The sequence below is a fragment of the Thamnophis sirtalis genome, unplaced genomic scaffold (assembly GCF_051295495.1).
Source record: "Thamnophis sirtalis isolate CommonGarterSnake01/CBP01778 unplaced genomic scaffold, rThaSir2_p1.2 scaffold_9, whole genome shotgun sequence".
In the NCBI taxonomy this organism is placed as follows: Eukaryota; Metazoa; Chordata; class Lepidosauria; order Squamata; family Natricidae; genus Thamnophis; species Thamnophis sirtalis.
Window position 1 is genome coordinate 14,957,093 of NW_028261389.1, and position 14,303 is coordinate 14,971,395.

The 14,303-nt window shown below is 42.4% G+C and overlaps 1 protein-coding gene across 4 annotated transcripts in view; it reads right to left on the reverse strand.

Annotated features, from left to right (window-relative positions):
• The window catches only part of CACNA1C (calcium voltage-gated channel subunit alpha1 C), a 610,648-nt gene that overhangs the window by 168,654 nt on the left and 427,691 nt on the right, over positions 1-14,303 (reverse strand). For all 4 annotated transcript variants that reach the window (XM_087722897.1, XM_087722893.1, XM_087722896.1 and 1 more), the window contains exon 7: positions 13,153-13,349. In XM_087722897.1, the coding sequence (XP_087579023.1) occupies positions 13,153-13,349 (197 nt within the window). The remainder of the gene's footprint in view (positions 1-13,152; positions 13,350-14,303) is intronic.

The following is a 14,303-nucleotide window of genomic DNA, read 5'->3' on the forward strand; positions in this document are numbered from 1 at the left end:
CATTATCCGTAAAGCGGTTTTACCATGGTGGGCGAGCACAGAGTTCTCGGGTACAAGCAAGTCATTCCTGGGATGCAGCAGGGATGAGCAAATGATAGCTTTGCAAGCAAAGTAACTAATTGTGAATCTGGTGCAGTTAACCCTCTACTCTTTTATTTCTGTTGCTAGAGAAAAATTATGACCACCAATGTGCACTAAGCAGAAAAAGTACAGCGAAAACAATATCATAGATCCGTGCTGGTGCAGTGGTTAGAGTGCAGTACTGCAGGCTACTTCTGCTGACTGCTGATTGCCAGCAGTTTGGCAGTTCAAGTCCCACCAACTCAGGGTTCAGCCTTCCATCCTTCTCAGGTTGGTTAAATGAGGACCCAGATTGTTGGGGGCCATAGGCTGATTCTGTAAACCGCTTAGAGAAGGCTGTGAAAGAACTGTGAAGCGGTATATAAGTCTAAGTGCTATTGTTATTACTATATCAGCATACTTTCCATTCTTCTTAACATAAGCTGGAAGTTTCAAAAGCAGAGAAAGATTTATTTCCAGGCTGCACAGGCACTACGTGTGAACAAATACTTTTTAATAATATAGAAAACCACTAGAGTGTATTCAACCAAAATCAAGGGTTACAGTACAGAGCACCTATAATAAATCTTGACCTTATAAACTTGTTTTGTGTCTTTAGTCAGAGAGCACATATATTTTGTGCCTTCTGCTAATACAGCCATAAATTCAGTATTTTTAAAAATGGTCAGGAATGTTACATTATTATCCAACCAACAGAATCATATGGTGAGATGCATAGTTGAGGATTTTGCTTACTGGCAATGCCAATCTTGCTGGATTATCTTTAACGGAATTGGTTGAAGCAAATGTTAAGTTTGGGGTGGATTTCATTATTTTCCCTTTGAAGAGTTTGCATTCTTGTTTGTACTACAGTAAACTATTACTATTAGGTATAAGATTTTGATCTGGCTTTTGTACTTGAGCTTCATATCCTCTACTGTTGTTTCTTTTTAAAAGCACAGGAAAAATCCACTTACAGCATTTTGGAAAGAAGGAAGACAGCAAAAGAGATCACACTGCAACCACTTGTTAAAGTCAATTTTGGAACGGCGGTGGGTAGAGGGTGGAGGCAGTGGGGGGATTCAAATAATTTAACAACCGATTGTCTGCCCTAATGACCAGCTGGGTAGGCGGGGCTCGGTAGTCATGTGACTGGGTGGGCATGGCCAACTCAACGTCACTCAGGTTGATGGGCACTTCACCTTAGCTGTTGCAATATAATAAGGGTTAACCGGAGAGGCAGTTTCTGTAAGCAGGGCAATAAAGATTAGGCTAGAAACAACACCAGAATGTTTCCTTCCTGCCTTCCTTACAGGATTAGCCCTGTAAAGTGGGAAAAACAAAATGAGATTTCTTCCAACCACCGGTTCTCTAAACTGCTTAGAAAGTTAACAACCGGTTCTCCCGAATAGGTACAAACTGGCTGAATCCCACCACTGGGTGCAGGTGGGGAAAGAGATAGATGGATAACCTGGATCAGGAAATCTCACATTCTGGGTGCTGCAATCAAGGTCTTTGCCCACATTTACAACAATTCCATGAGAAGATAGCAGAGGAGGAGAGAAAAAGGCATTTCCTGCTGACTTTAATGAATGGCCAGGACACCAAGTTGTCTAATAGGGGACTATGAAAAGCAACAAAAATGTTTTCCTCTGGCAGTAAAACCATTATTTTTTTGCACAGCATGTTCGTAGAGTTATCAGAATATTAAAGATGAATCAGAGTTACTGCCAAAGTAGCAGGAAAAAAAAAGCAGGAAATAGCTTTTGCTGTTCCACAAAAATAATTATCCATAAGGACCGGTTGATCTCAGATATTTTTCAAATGGTTTTCTTTGCTTCACATGTATGCTTCTATGCATACTAAGAGAAGAGCCTGTTTGATGTAGTGATGAAGGTATCAGGCTAGAAATTGGGAGAGTGTGAGTACTAGTCCTGTTTTTAGGCATGAAGCCTGCTAGATGACATTGGGCCAGTCACTCCTACTCAGCCCTAGAAAGGAGACAATGGAAAACCACTTTAGAAATCAGTCAATCATTAGGAGTCAACAGTGACTTGAAGGCATAAAAACGAAACAAACCTACTAAGAGTCTCCACAAGGAATTCTCCATATCTCTGGAGCTCTAAGTGGGAACTCTAGGGATTAATAGAGCCACTTCTCTTCTGTTTCTCAAGATCGACTCAACATTTCTGGGAAACTAGGGTGCCCACTAAATAACTCTGCAGGGTGATCAGACAGTTAGTGTTGCTATCCAGACGATCATTTGAAGGAAACCAATCATAGGTTAAAGTCTAAGTAGATTAATTGTCTTGTGTGGATATCACCAGCATGATTAACCACAAATCATGTCATCTCCCTGAAAGTTCACAGAAAGAATTTGTTCAGATCCCATTGCTCTTAAGATGGGACACACCAGTGGTGAGTTACGACTGGTACACCCCAGTACGGGCGTACCGGTGCCTGCCGGGAGCATCAGGTACCATTCCGGTACGATGCTCCAGAGGGTCCACCCACTCGCCCGTGCTCCTTACCAGTATTTGAAGTTTTGGGGGCTTCCATACGCTTCCATGGAGCGTACGGCGCCTGCGTGACGCTCCGCCAAGCAGCTGGAGTGTCGCAGAAGTGTCATGGACGGTAAGTACGCATGTGTGTGCTGCGCATGTCTGCATGATCACTGCACGCATTCATGTGGTGGACGCCCGGCCCCATTGCACCGTACTGGTTGCAACGGGATCCAGAACCCACCACTAGGACAAGCCCACCATTTTTTGATCGGTGATGAAACAGCAGAAGTAGAATCAAGTGCCACAGATTCTTGTGGGATTTTTTTTTATGTTGGAAGAGATCACCCAGATAAGGGTTAAGAAAAACCATGATAGACAATTGCAAAAATTCTATGAGATATCTGAAAATAACCCTGAGGGAGCCAGGATCTCGGGCAATGACCTCCAATATGTGTAAGCACTGCTCAAGTGTGAAAAGACACTGCCCAATTGGACTAAAAAACATTACTCAGATTTGCCACCAGACTGTCACTTGTAAAAAGATGAATATCTAGCAAACGAGCACTTAGTAGCTTTTGTTTGCCTTTCAAAGGAGAACAGTGAGTCAGAGAGTGAGAAGCAAAACATTGGAAATGAAAATGGAAGCAAGCAATAGAGCATGAAGGACTCGGTGACATTTCCCCTTTCTGTGATGTTGTCTTCATTTGTGGTATTTTGTTGGGTTTTAGCATCGTCAAATAGAAAGTTTACCCCTTCACTGAGGATCTCTTGCAATAGCCCAATCATGCTATCATGTTCACTAAATGCTGCTGCACGTTTTGTAGTATTGATCTGCTGTTGAAGCAGACAGTAAACTTCAAGCACACAAACATACCCCCAGGAGCTGAGTAAGAACTCTCAGAAGAATTCTGGAACACCCTATGTATGTCAAGTATGAATATGCCAGGGGTGGCATTCCAATTTTTTCCCTACCGGTTCTGTGGACGTGGTTTGGTGGGAGGGTGTGTCCTGTGACTGGGTGGGCATGGCCAACTCAATGTCACTCATGGCCATGCCCACTCAGTCATATGACCCCCCCCCCATCAAGCCACACCTACAGAACCCAGTAGGGGAAAAATGTGCGTATGACCACAAGAAGGGCTCATAGTGAATGCTGTGGCAGAGGGAAGCCAAACTTTTCTCCCTCCATTCACAGTGGAGCTGCTGCTCCTTTTATCATCCGCCCATTCCCTCTCCCAGGGACTTCCTTAAAGGGACAGGCTGCAGCAGCTCCGCTGTGAATGGAAGGAGAAATGTTTGGATTGGGTGGCCCGGTCAAGTGGTTGGAAGGGCTGACCGAGTAGCCGGAAGAGGTGAGCGGTGACTGGGCGACCGAGTGGGTGACCGGGCACCAGGGGTGATATTTACTGGTTCAGCAAACTGATTCAAATCAGCCCTACCAGTTCGCCCAAGCCAATCCGATCCGGTCGAATTTCACCCCTGGAATATGCCCAGGATTGGGCCACCTGCTTCTTGATAATATTTACCAAAGTGCATCAGATTTATTACCCAAAGATAATCCAATTTGCATTCACTGGCTGTATGGTAGGTCTTCTTAATATTCTACTTTCTTATAATTTAAATTATTTTAATCACAAGAGGAAGCAGTTCCAAAACCAGAAGCAGACTAAAGAAAAAAATATACTCTTTAAGCATCACAAATATACATTGTTAGCTCCACCCCAATAAATACTTTTCACCGGTTTCCCACAGAAAGATTGTGAGTTACAACCTAAAATATAGTAAAAATTTGCATGGCAGCATGTCAAATATTGCAACAGAGAATGGGGATGCCAGGAAGCTGGCCATTCATCTCTTTCACCAGTTTTAATATCTAATCTCATTGTTTATGGTACTGTTCTTATATATTGCGTTGTTATCTAGATATTTTGTTTTTTGTTAAGCTGGTGCTTTAATTTAAAAAAAATTACCCATTCATATAATGGGTGGATATTTTCTGCTATAATCTACAATTGTATCTTGTGAAAAACAAGATAGGGACAGCACCTTGCTGTTGATCTTGCCATTGGTAAACAAATTGGATTATGTTGACCTTTGTGATTGAAATTTATCTACATTTCATGTGGCTATTTGAAGATTCAAATATTTTGCCTTTCCAGTCTACCCAGGATTTGCATGATGTGTTAAAAATCAGAAGTTTGTTTCTTTAAGGAATGCTTTGGGTGTAATAGAGGGAGGAGGTTGTGTGACACCACATTAAATCTATAAAAACACAGTCATTTTGGCGAATCTTCTTTGTTCTAGTTTGCAGAATTAGATTCCCCCCCAAAAAGATTTAAATTCCATTAATAAAGAATTCTGTTTCTTAGAGCCCAGGGGCAATAATTAATTTAAAGAAAATTTAAGCTCTTAAGGCAACATCACTTGAATTTGTCTGCCAAATTGGATGACTATTTCCACAGCACAAAAAATACTGTGCTCCATCTTAAGACCCTAGTGGTATATTCTAGCTCCAATGAATATCTTACAATTCCAGATCTAAACATATTTATATAGGTACACCCTGTAGCGACCATACTGGGATACTTCAAGATGGAAATAGGCAAAAATTTCTCAGTTGTAACTTTCAAGATAAATATGTTTGAGAGTCAGTTTAGTCTAGTTATTAAGGCACCAGGATAATTGGGAAATGTGGAATTCTTAGGCAAGGAAGCAGATGAGTGACCTTGGGCCGGTCACCCGTTCTCAGCCCTAATAAAGAGGCAATGGCAAACCACTTATGAAATCCTGCCAAAAGAAATGTAGTGACTAGTCCAGGCCGTCACCAGGATCCAGCAGTGAGATTCAAAGGCCCAAATAAATAAATAAATAAATATGCTTGGAATTAGGATGACTGTGTGAATACAAAACTAACTGCAGTTACAGTTACCCAAGGCAGAAATGAGCTACAGTTCAAGCTATGAAAGAAAATGAATGAGATTTTGCTTATAAAGTAGATAACAACATCTGAGATTAAACTCTTTTTTTTTTGTGGCAAGACTTGCTTTAATTGTTTAGGCCTTTCCTTGGTTCATTATATGGTAGTTTAACCTTTGCAGAATAACAGTCATTACAAGAACAATGAGCAACTCAGTGCAATTAAGTGCTATCCATTAAAGGGGAAGATGCTACTTTGCATAATATTTGACACCCACCGCTTGAATCCATATAGAAAGACACGGGCATGTTTTTTAAAAGAAAAAAATAATAATAACCGGCATTGGGATGCTATATATGTACTTACAATAATAATTGTCAATTTATCATTTTATGCAAAGGCAATTTATCTAGATAGATAAACCTAAGCAGAGATGGTCTGACATTCTCCTTTAAGGACAACGAATTAAAAACAAAAACTCAGCTTGTCAGCAAGATAATTTGGCACCCTGCCAGCTGCCAGCAATAGCTACAGGGGAATTAGAGGGGAGCTACATTTTCAGTCACTACAACTACTTTTCAAAGTGAAACAAGGCAAGACAGGAAAAACCCTAGTAAAATTGCAGAGAATTAACCAAAGAATGTTCAGCTGATCCATGGATTGGATTAACAATGGTTGCTGATGGGCAGAAATCCTAAACAAAGCATTATATCAGAGGTATTCAGCTCCATAGCTATCAGAACTGAAAATATCTATGAAAAATACAGTTTTACTATCATCTTAGACCAGCGGTCCTCAAGCTGAGCAGCTTGGTGGCCTGGTTAAGGGGGGGAGGGGAACTGGGCTGCACAAGCGGTGGGCTGGGAGTGCACACTTCCAAGTGTATACCTGTCGTGTCCCGCCAGCTGCCAGCAGAGCTGGTGGCAAACTTGGACGATGAAGAGGTTGGGGAGGAACTTGGGCCAGCTCTGGAGTCTGGGGAAGGCTCTAATGGATGCTCTGTGTCAGATGCAGAGATAGAGCCAGGGCTATCCAACTATTCCCAGCCACCGGAGAGGCAGCTGCCTTTGGAGGCTGAGATAAGTGGGGAGGAAGAACATCTGGGACCTGTTCCAGATGTATGTATGTGCAGAGCTGTTAGGAGAGAACAACTGAGGATAAGGAATCGACTTGGAAAGCAAGGCACGCATGGATGCTGAATGGCCCCTCCTTGACTGGGGAATAAATAGAAGGAAAGGGGAGTGGTGGTTGTAGGAGACAACAGTTCGGATTTCTGAAGATTTGGTTAATCATGTTTCGTGCCTCAGAGACTGCTTGCCAGAACTTAATTTTCAGCTTTGTGGCTGGAAGCCCACAGCCTGGCAAAGAACTGATAACTGCAGTTAACTCCTTGAAGGACTATTGCCTGGACTTTTCGGTATGTGAATGCCATTAATTCACAGGAGATAAATAAAGAGGGGGTTTTCGGGACAAGGAGTCTGTTTCTTGTTTCTGCTAAGGCTAGGTCAGAGCAATATCAGCCCGGCGCTCGCATAAATTGAATAAATTCTTCACATATAATCTTATTGTATTATAAAATGTGATATTCAGAGATACGCATTGTGGCTTCAAGTGAATTGTGCTCTCAGTTTTTCTAGAATTAAATTTTATCGTACAAGAAAGGACTCTATATTTTCAGCATACGCGTTTCTCTACGAGAGTCAAAATAGAGTTATATCAGTTTTGAACAGCATAACGTACAACTCTCAAAGTATGTTGCTCTCCTAACATCAGTATTATTTGGTCTTCCTGTTCTTGCCTTCTTGCTGATAAAATCCTGAACAGTAAAACTTAATTCAAGAATACTTTGGGGGTATAGGGTGAACATGATAGATCAGTGTTTCTCAACCTTGACAACTTGAAGATGTCCGGACTTCAACTCCCAGAATTCCCCAGCCAGCATTCGCTGGCTGGGGAATTCTGGGAGTTGAAGTCTGGACATCTTCAAGTTGCCAAGGTTGAGAAACACTGTGATCGATAGTATATTTATTGTTGGCTACAGCTTGGATTAACTTGGCTTGACGCCTAGTGACTGTACTGACATGTTCATGTTGTTTTCTTGGCAATCATATACTTTGTCATTCGTTCTCAGCAAGAGAATGTCTTTAAGTTTCAGAAACCTGCAACACTTTTTCCCCTCATTTCTCTTAGTAAAGATTCATCAATGTATACATTGAATCAGTTATGGTGAGCATATGGCACGCGGGCTACAGGTGGCATGCACAGCCATATTTGCCGACACAGCAGCCCTCAGCTCCTCAGCTGATTTTTGGTCTTCCGGGGGGGGGGGAGGCGTTTTTGCCCTCCCCAGGCTTCAGGAAAGCTCTGGAGCCTGGAAAGGGTGAAAAACAGGCCCAATGGACCAACCGGACGTTGTTTCTGAATGTCCAGTTGTCCCGTTGGGCCCGTTTTTCATGCTTTCCAGGCTCCGGAGGCTTTCCTGAAGCTTGGGGAGGGTGAAAAATGGGCCAACGGGAAGTTTAGAAATGATGTGTTTCCGCCTTCCAAAGGGCCTCCAGGGACCCCGGGGGAGACCATTTCCACCTCCCCAGGCTTCAGGAAAGCCTCCAGAGCCTAGGAAGGGCAAAAGCTTTTCCTTGTGTGTGTGTGAGGGGGGGGAGGGCATGTGTGCATGCGCAGGTGAGTAGGGCATGCTCATCTCCGTTTCAAAGCCAAAGAGCCAGCACTATCAGAAGACGTCTTCATGGTCATGTGGCCGGCATGACTATAGGCGCACGGAACACTGTTACCTTCCCACCAAAGGTGGTCCCTATTTTTTCTACTTGCATTTTTTACATGCTTTCGAACTGCTAGGTTGGCAGAAGGTGGGACAAGTAACGGGAGCTCTCTTCATTACACAGCGCTAGGGATTCGAACTGCCGACCTTTCTGATTGACAAGCTCAGCATCTTAGCCACTGAGCCACCGTGTCCCCTATTTGTTTATTAGCCACACGCAAATATATGTATGGCTAATAAGAATAAAGATGCTTCCCTGAATTATTTGTCTCCATGTAATCCAGTGGAGGAAAAGGTTTCCCAAGGCGTGACCCTGGAAATCTTACCCATCACCTGCCAAATGCTCCTCTTAATGGGATATACTGAAAATTAAATATGCACTCAACAAAGCTATGACCTCCTGGGAATTCCCCTGGATAGTGTTTCCCAACCTTGGCAACTCATAAGATGTGTGGAGTTCAACTTTCAAAATTCCCCCAGCTAGGATGCTGGATAGGGGATTCTGGGCAATAAACCTATACATCTTAGAGCTGCTGGCATTGAGAAACACTGCTCTAGGGTACGGTTGGGGAAAAACAAGTCAACATGGAGGTCACAAAGGTGTGATTGAAATTCTGCCTCTTTTTATGTGGGTCTTTGATCACAGCTTGCAAGACCTTTCCCACATAACCTCTCAGCATCTCCATTGAATTATGATCTCTCCTTACTCGATGGTTTGCTGTCTTTTGGAATAAATATCCACTATTGCCATCAACATGCCGTCTTCAGGCATGAAATTCAGCAGGTTCTGACAGGTTCTGGAGAACCGGTAGCGGAGATTTTGAGTAGTTTGGAGAACCGGCAAATACCACCTCTGGCTGGCCCCAGAGTGGGGTGGAAATGGAGATTTTGCAGTATCCTTTCCCCAGGAATGAGGAGGGAATGGGGATTTTGCAGTATCCTTCCCTGGAATGGGGTGGGAATAGGGATTTTGCAGTATTCTTCCCCCATGAGTGAGGAGGGAATGGGGATTTTGCAGTATCCTTCCCCCAGGAGTGAGGAGGGAATGGGGATTTTGCAGTATACTTCCCTGGAATGGGGTGGGAATTGGGATTTTGCAGTATTCTTCCCCCATGAGTGAGGAGAGAATGGGGATTTTGCAGTATCCTTCCCCCAGGAGTGAGGAGGGAATGGGGATTTTGCAGTATCCTTCCCCTGGAGTGGGGAGGGAATGGGGATTTTGCAATATCCTTCCCCTGGAGTGGGGTGGGAATGGGGATTTTGCAGTATTCTTCCCCCATGAGTGAGGAGAGAATGGGGATTTTGCAGTATCCTTCCCCCAGGAGTGAGGAGGGAATGGGGATTTTGCAGTATCCTTCCCCTGGAGTGGGATGGGAATGGAGATTTTGCAATATCTTTCCCCTAGGAGTGGGGTGGAAATGGTGATTTTGTAGTATCCTTCCCCTGGAGTGGGGTGGGAATGGGGATTTTGCAATATCCTTCCCCCAGGAGTGAGGAGGGAATGGGGATTTTGCAGTATCCTTCCCCTGGAGTGGGATGGGAATGGAGATTTTGCAATATCCTTCCCCTAGGAGTGGGGTGGAAATGGTGATTTTGTAGTATCCTTCCCCTGGAGTGAGGAGGGAATGGGGATTTTGCAGTATCCTTCCCCTGCCACGCCCACCAATCCACACCCACAGAACTGGAGGTAAAAAATATGAATTTCACCACTGGCCGTCTTCCATATTGGCACCCAATTATTTTCAAGGAAGAGTGAAAGGATCAGTTGGGAAAAGAATTGGAAAAGAGTAAAATAATACAGCATATAGTAAAGAGAAAGAAAAATATTGAAGACATCCTTCCCACCGCAGGACACTGGATAGGATTTTCTGTTTGTTGTTGTTGAGACAAGTCACAGAACTCTCTTTTTTTGTTATAACTGTAATGAAACCATGGTTTAGATTAAGTGAACACGCCTGGAATAAGCATGAAATGCCAGGCTCCTCCACTGCAATCGTTGTCCTCATTTGGGGAAAACCAATTTCCTTTTATTTCCCCATAGGAGCATCAAACCATGGTTTATGATTCTGGTGTGTAGAGGAAGGATAAATATATATTTTCTGAAATATATCCTTTATGATACAAGTAGAGTATTAACAGTTAGGCTGTAAAAAGCACCTTGCTTTCCAATTAACTTCTATCATACATTTGTTCAATATTCACCAATAAGTAATCCATTACATTTAATTCCCTTTGAAGAAAATACAATATACTATATGTTTTGGGGGAGAACCTCTAATTTTGACTATAATTTTTAAAAGGTTAGTAGTCCCAGTAGGCCTTTGAAAATCTGAACAAAATAAAACAAAATGATATTTGCAGATGAACAATTCTGCCCTCCCAGAATTGGCAACAATTGTCTTAGCCTCGTGACTCATTACTATCATAAAAGATGGGCTCCCAAAGAGGTTCATTTCTTTCTAACAGAGATGGGTGGAATTCATCAGAACTGACTCTATGCATTTTATCTTTCCTTGACACATATTTTACCACCATGCAAGATTTGCTGTGGTTTCTTTTTTTCTTCTCCTCTTTTAAACAAGCCAATCTCAAACAAAACACCGGTTCTTCCTTACTAAATACACGGAGAGGAAGCATGCAGCAAGCTGTGCTGTGCAAAGCGCGTGAAGACGATGCTAATTCAAGCCTGTGTACTCTTAAGGAGAAAGAGTGAGAAAGCATAAACACAGCTGGCAGAAATTGTGGGGGTGATGTTTCTGCGTATAACTTTTTTTTTTTTTAAAGTGGGGGGACGGTGTGTCAATATCGCTGCATTCCTGGCTGCATCTTGCTCAGTAGGCTTCAGCAGGCTACAGAGGGATGAGAGAAGCTCACAGAACATGTCAAGGCTGTCAGGGAAAGTAAATTATATCTATTGCCTATTTTCTTTCCCCAATTTGATTTCCTGACAGGGGTTTCCAGGGCAACTGTGGGCTTCGGTTTCAAGCTTTCCCAGTGAAACTGAAGAATGCAATTTCAAAGACGTTGGAGGATGGGAGGGGATTTTACAGGTCAGCATGCCTATACCTGCTCTATTGGATCCTCAAGCTTGTTTCCTATCTTTTTAAAGCTGTTATCTACTCAGCAACAGGCTGAGCCAAATTGTACAGGCAACCAAGGCAGCTGCTTAAGCAGTGTTCCTTTTAGACAAAGCACAATCTCCGCTGTATATTCCAAGATCTTTTGCAATGTTACAAGGATACTGGGGCAAAACCTTTGCATAAACTCTAAAGCAGACCTGAGCATTTTACAGCTCTCAGACCACATCCATTTGGCTGTCCCTGTCTTGCCTCAATGCATTGTTTTCAATCTGAAGGCTACTATTTCTCTCCCCCCGCCCCCAATTAAATATATACATTCATGCAGTACCTTCACAGACCTGTTGGTTTTGTTCTCCATAATGCTTCCAGTTTCTGATGTGACCCCTTGGAATAATTAATTGCCTACCCTGCTCCAAAACGCTGGCAACCTATCAGGGTCAGAGTAGAACAGTGTTTTCAACCTTGTCAACTTTAAGATGAGCGGACTTCAACTCACAGAATCCCCCACGCTGGCTGAGTAAATTTGGGAGTTGACATCCACACTTCTTAAAGTTGTCAAGGCTGAAAAATATTGGGCCAGAAGGAATGAGGCCTGGAATCATTCTCACGTATGTCATATCTAGGTAGCTAGATATGCCATATATATCCATTATTGTTGTTGTGAAGTCGTGTTCGACTCATTGTGACCCATGGACAATGTTCCTCCAGGCCTTCCTGTCCTCTACCATCCTCTGGAGTCCATGCAAGCTCACACCTACTGATATAAATCCATATATCCATTTATTATTTGAAATTCTGGTTTTTTTTTACTAATTATAAATGCCATGTCTAAATGAAACCTATGCCATAGCATTGAAAAGGTATCAATAAGAGTGATGCCTGCATCTTTGTGTGTGTGTGAGAGAGAGAGAGAGAGAGAGAAAGAGAGAGAGGGAGGGAGGGAGGGAGGGAGGGAGGGAGGGAGGGAGGAGAGAGAGAGAGAGAGAGAGAGAGAGAGAGAGAGAGAGAGAGAGAGAGAGAGAGAGAGAGAAAACAAGCAAGATGTGAATGGGGTTTATTTTTATCATAACATTGTACCTGCCTTCTTGCCTACCTTGAAAAACCACTCCATATTCCCACTGGGGAATATTGTTGAGGAAACTCATTCACTTTAAAGTTATTTTTGCTCTCAATTCTAGGCTTGATGGATAACTATTTCATTCAAAATAGCATTTTAGAGCTTGAATGAGATAGTTGTGATTGGATGGATAAAGCCTCAAGAACAGAGCGTTGAGAAGTTTAAAAATGAAAGCATTGTATGAATTACTACATGCACATTGTGGAAGCAAGATTGCAGACATAGAAAAATATGTGAGAAAATAAATGACAGTGAAAGTAGACTTCACTATATTTCTCTCCCTTTCTCTCTTTTTAAATCTCACAACTTAATTTCTTTGGCTCGCTATTTCTTATTCTTTTCTGTGCTTTACCTAATTTTGTTTACCCTAAAATAAATTAAGCTCAAGCTGGGTATATATTTGATTACTGAATTTCATCCTTTATCTTGTAAGAATTCCAGGAAGAATGCAGCAAAAAAATGCACAAAACAAATAACATGTTAGCAGAAAATTAACGTCAAAAGGAGTGTATCTAATAGCAAGAGGCTATCATTCTACCTCTTTAGTGCACTGCATTAGTTTGACTTAACAGTTTAGGAAGTGAGTTGCATGACAACAATACAGCAAGCAGCACAATGGCACGACAATGTCCGTCTCACGTCCTGGGCATGGCAAAAGAAGGGTGCATCTTCTTGCCTTAAACTAAGTTCATACATACCCAGTAGAGTACATCTGTCCAGCCCTCCATGGTGATGCACTGAAACACAGTTAACATGGCAAAGGCAAAGTTGTCAAAGTTGGTAATGCCATGTTTGGGTCCCTCCCATATGGCCCTACAGTCAGTGCCATTCTGACACTGCCGTCCATGTTGAGATACTGGAGCACAGGGAGCAGGCTCTTCTTCTGCAGGTGTATCTAAAAAAAAAACGGAGAGAAAGGGAGAACAATCAAACAACTGAAATGGTGCAGTGAAGTTGTAAGGGGAAGTGTTATTGGGTTGCAAATAGGCACAAGGGATTAAAGTCACCGATTGTGACTCAAAACACAAGACATTCAAAATCGAGCGTTGTCACCTATGCAAAGGAAAGGGAATTCTGGATTTGCAAATAGGCAAGCTGAGGTTTGTATTTTAATTTTTGGTATGATTTTAAAAATCTGTTGTCTACTTTTATTATTTCTATTTTGTCTTTTATGTTCCCCCCATTTTTTCCTTTTTGAATTGTTCGCTGCCCTGAGTCCTCCTGGAGAAGGGCGGCATACAAATAATAAAATACCAATACCAATACCAATAAAAAGAAATCATTCATCTTTTTTGCTTGATGGGGAATGCTGATGAAAACTACACAAAGCTGCCTAGGTACTCTTGGTAAGAATCCTGCCAATTTAGAAACAAGAACTGGAAATTCTTTTGTTCATTCTTGATAGAATTAAATGCAATTTTAATTTTCATTGATTTATTTGTTGAAAAGGCTACTTTTTTAGTAAATTATTTGCTCAGAGGAGGATCCCTAAATTTCTCTTCTAGTCATTGGGGATGAAATAATAATTTATAATGAGCATTTTGTTACACTCGTTTTGGTTTTACTATAACAATATTTTCTCTAGGTCCATGATGGTGAACCTATGGGCACACGAGCCATCACCCAGCTCAGCTCCACTGTGCAAGCGTGTATGCCTGCCCCTGGCCAGCTGATTTTCAGGTCTCTGCTGCACATGCTGTTACCTTCCCACCAAAGGGGGTTCCTATTTCTCTACTTGCATTTTTGCATGCTTTCGAGCTGCTAGGTTGGCAGAAGCTGGGAGCTCATTCCATTACAGGGTGCTAGGGATTCGACCCGCCAAACTGCCGATCTTTCTGATCAACAAGCT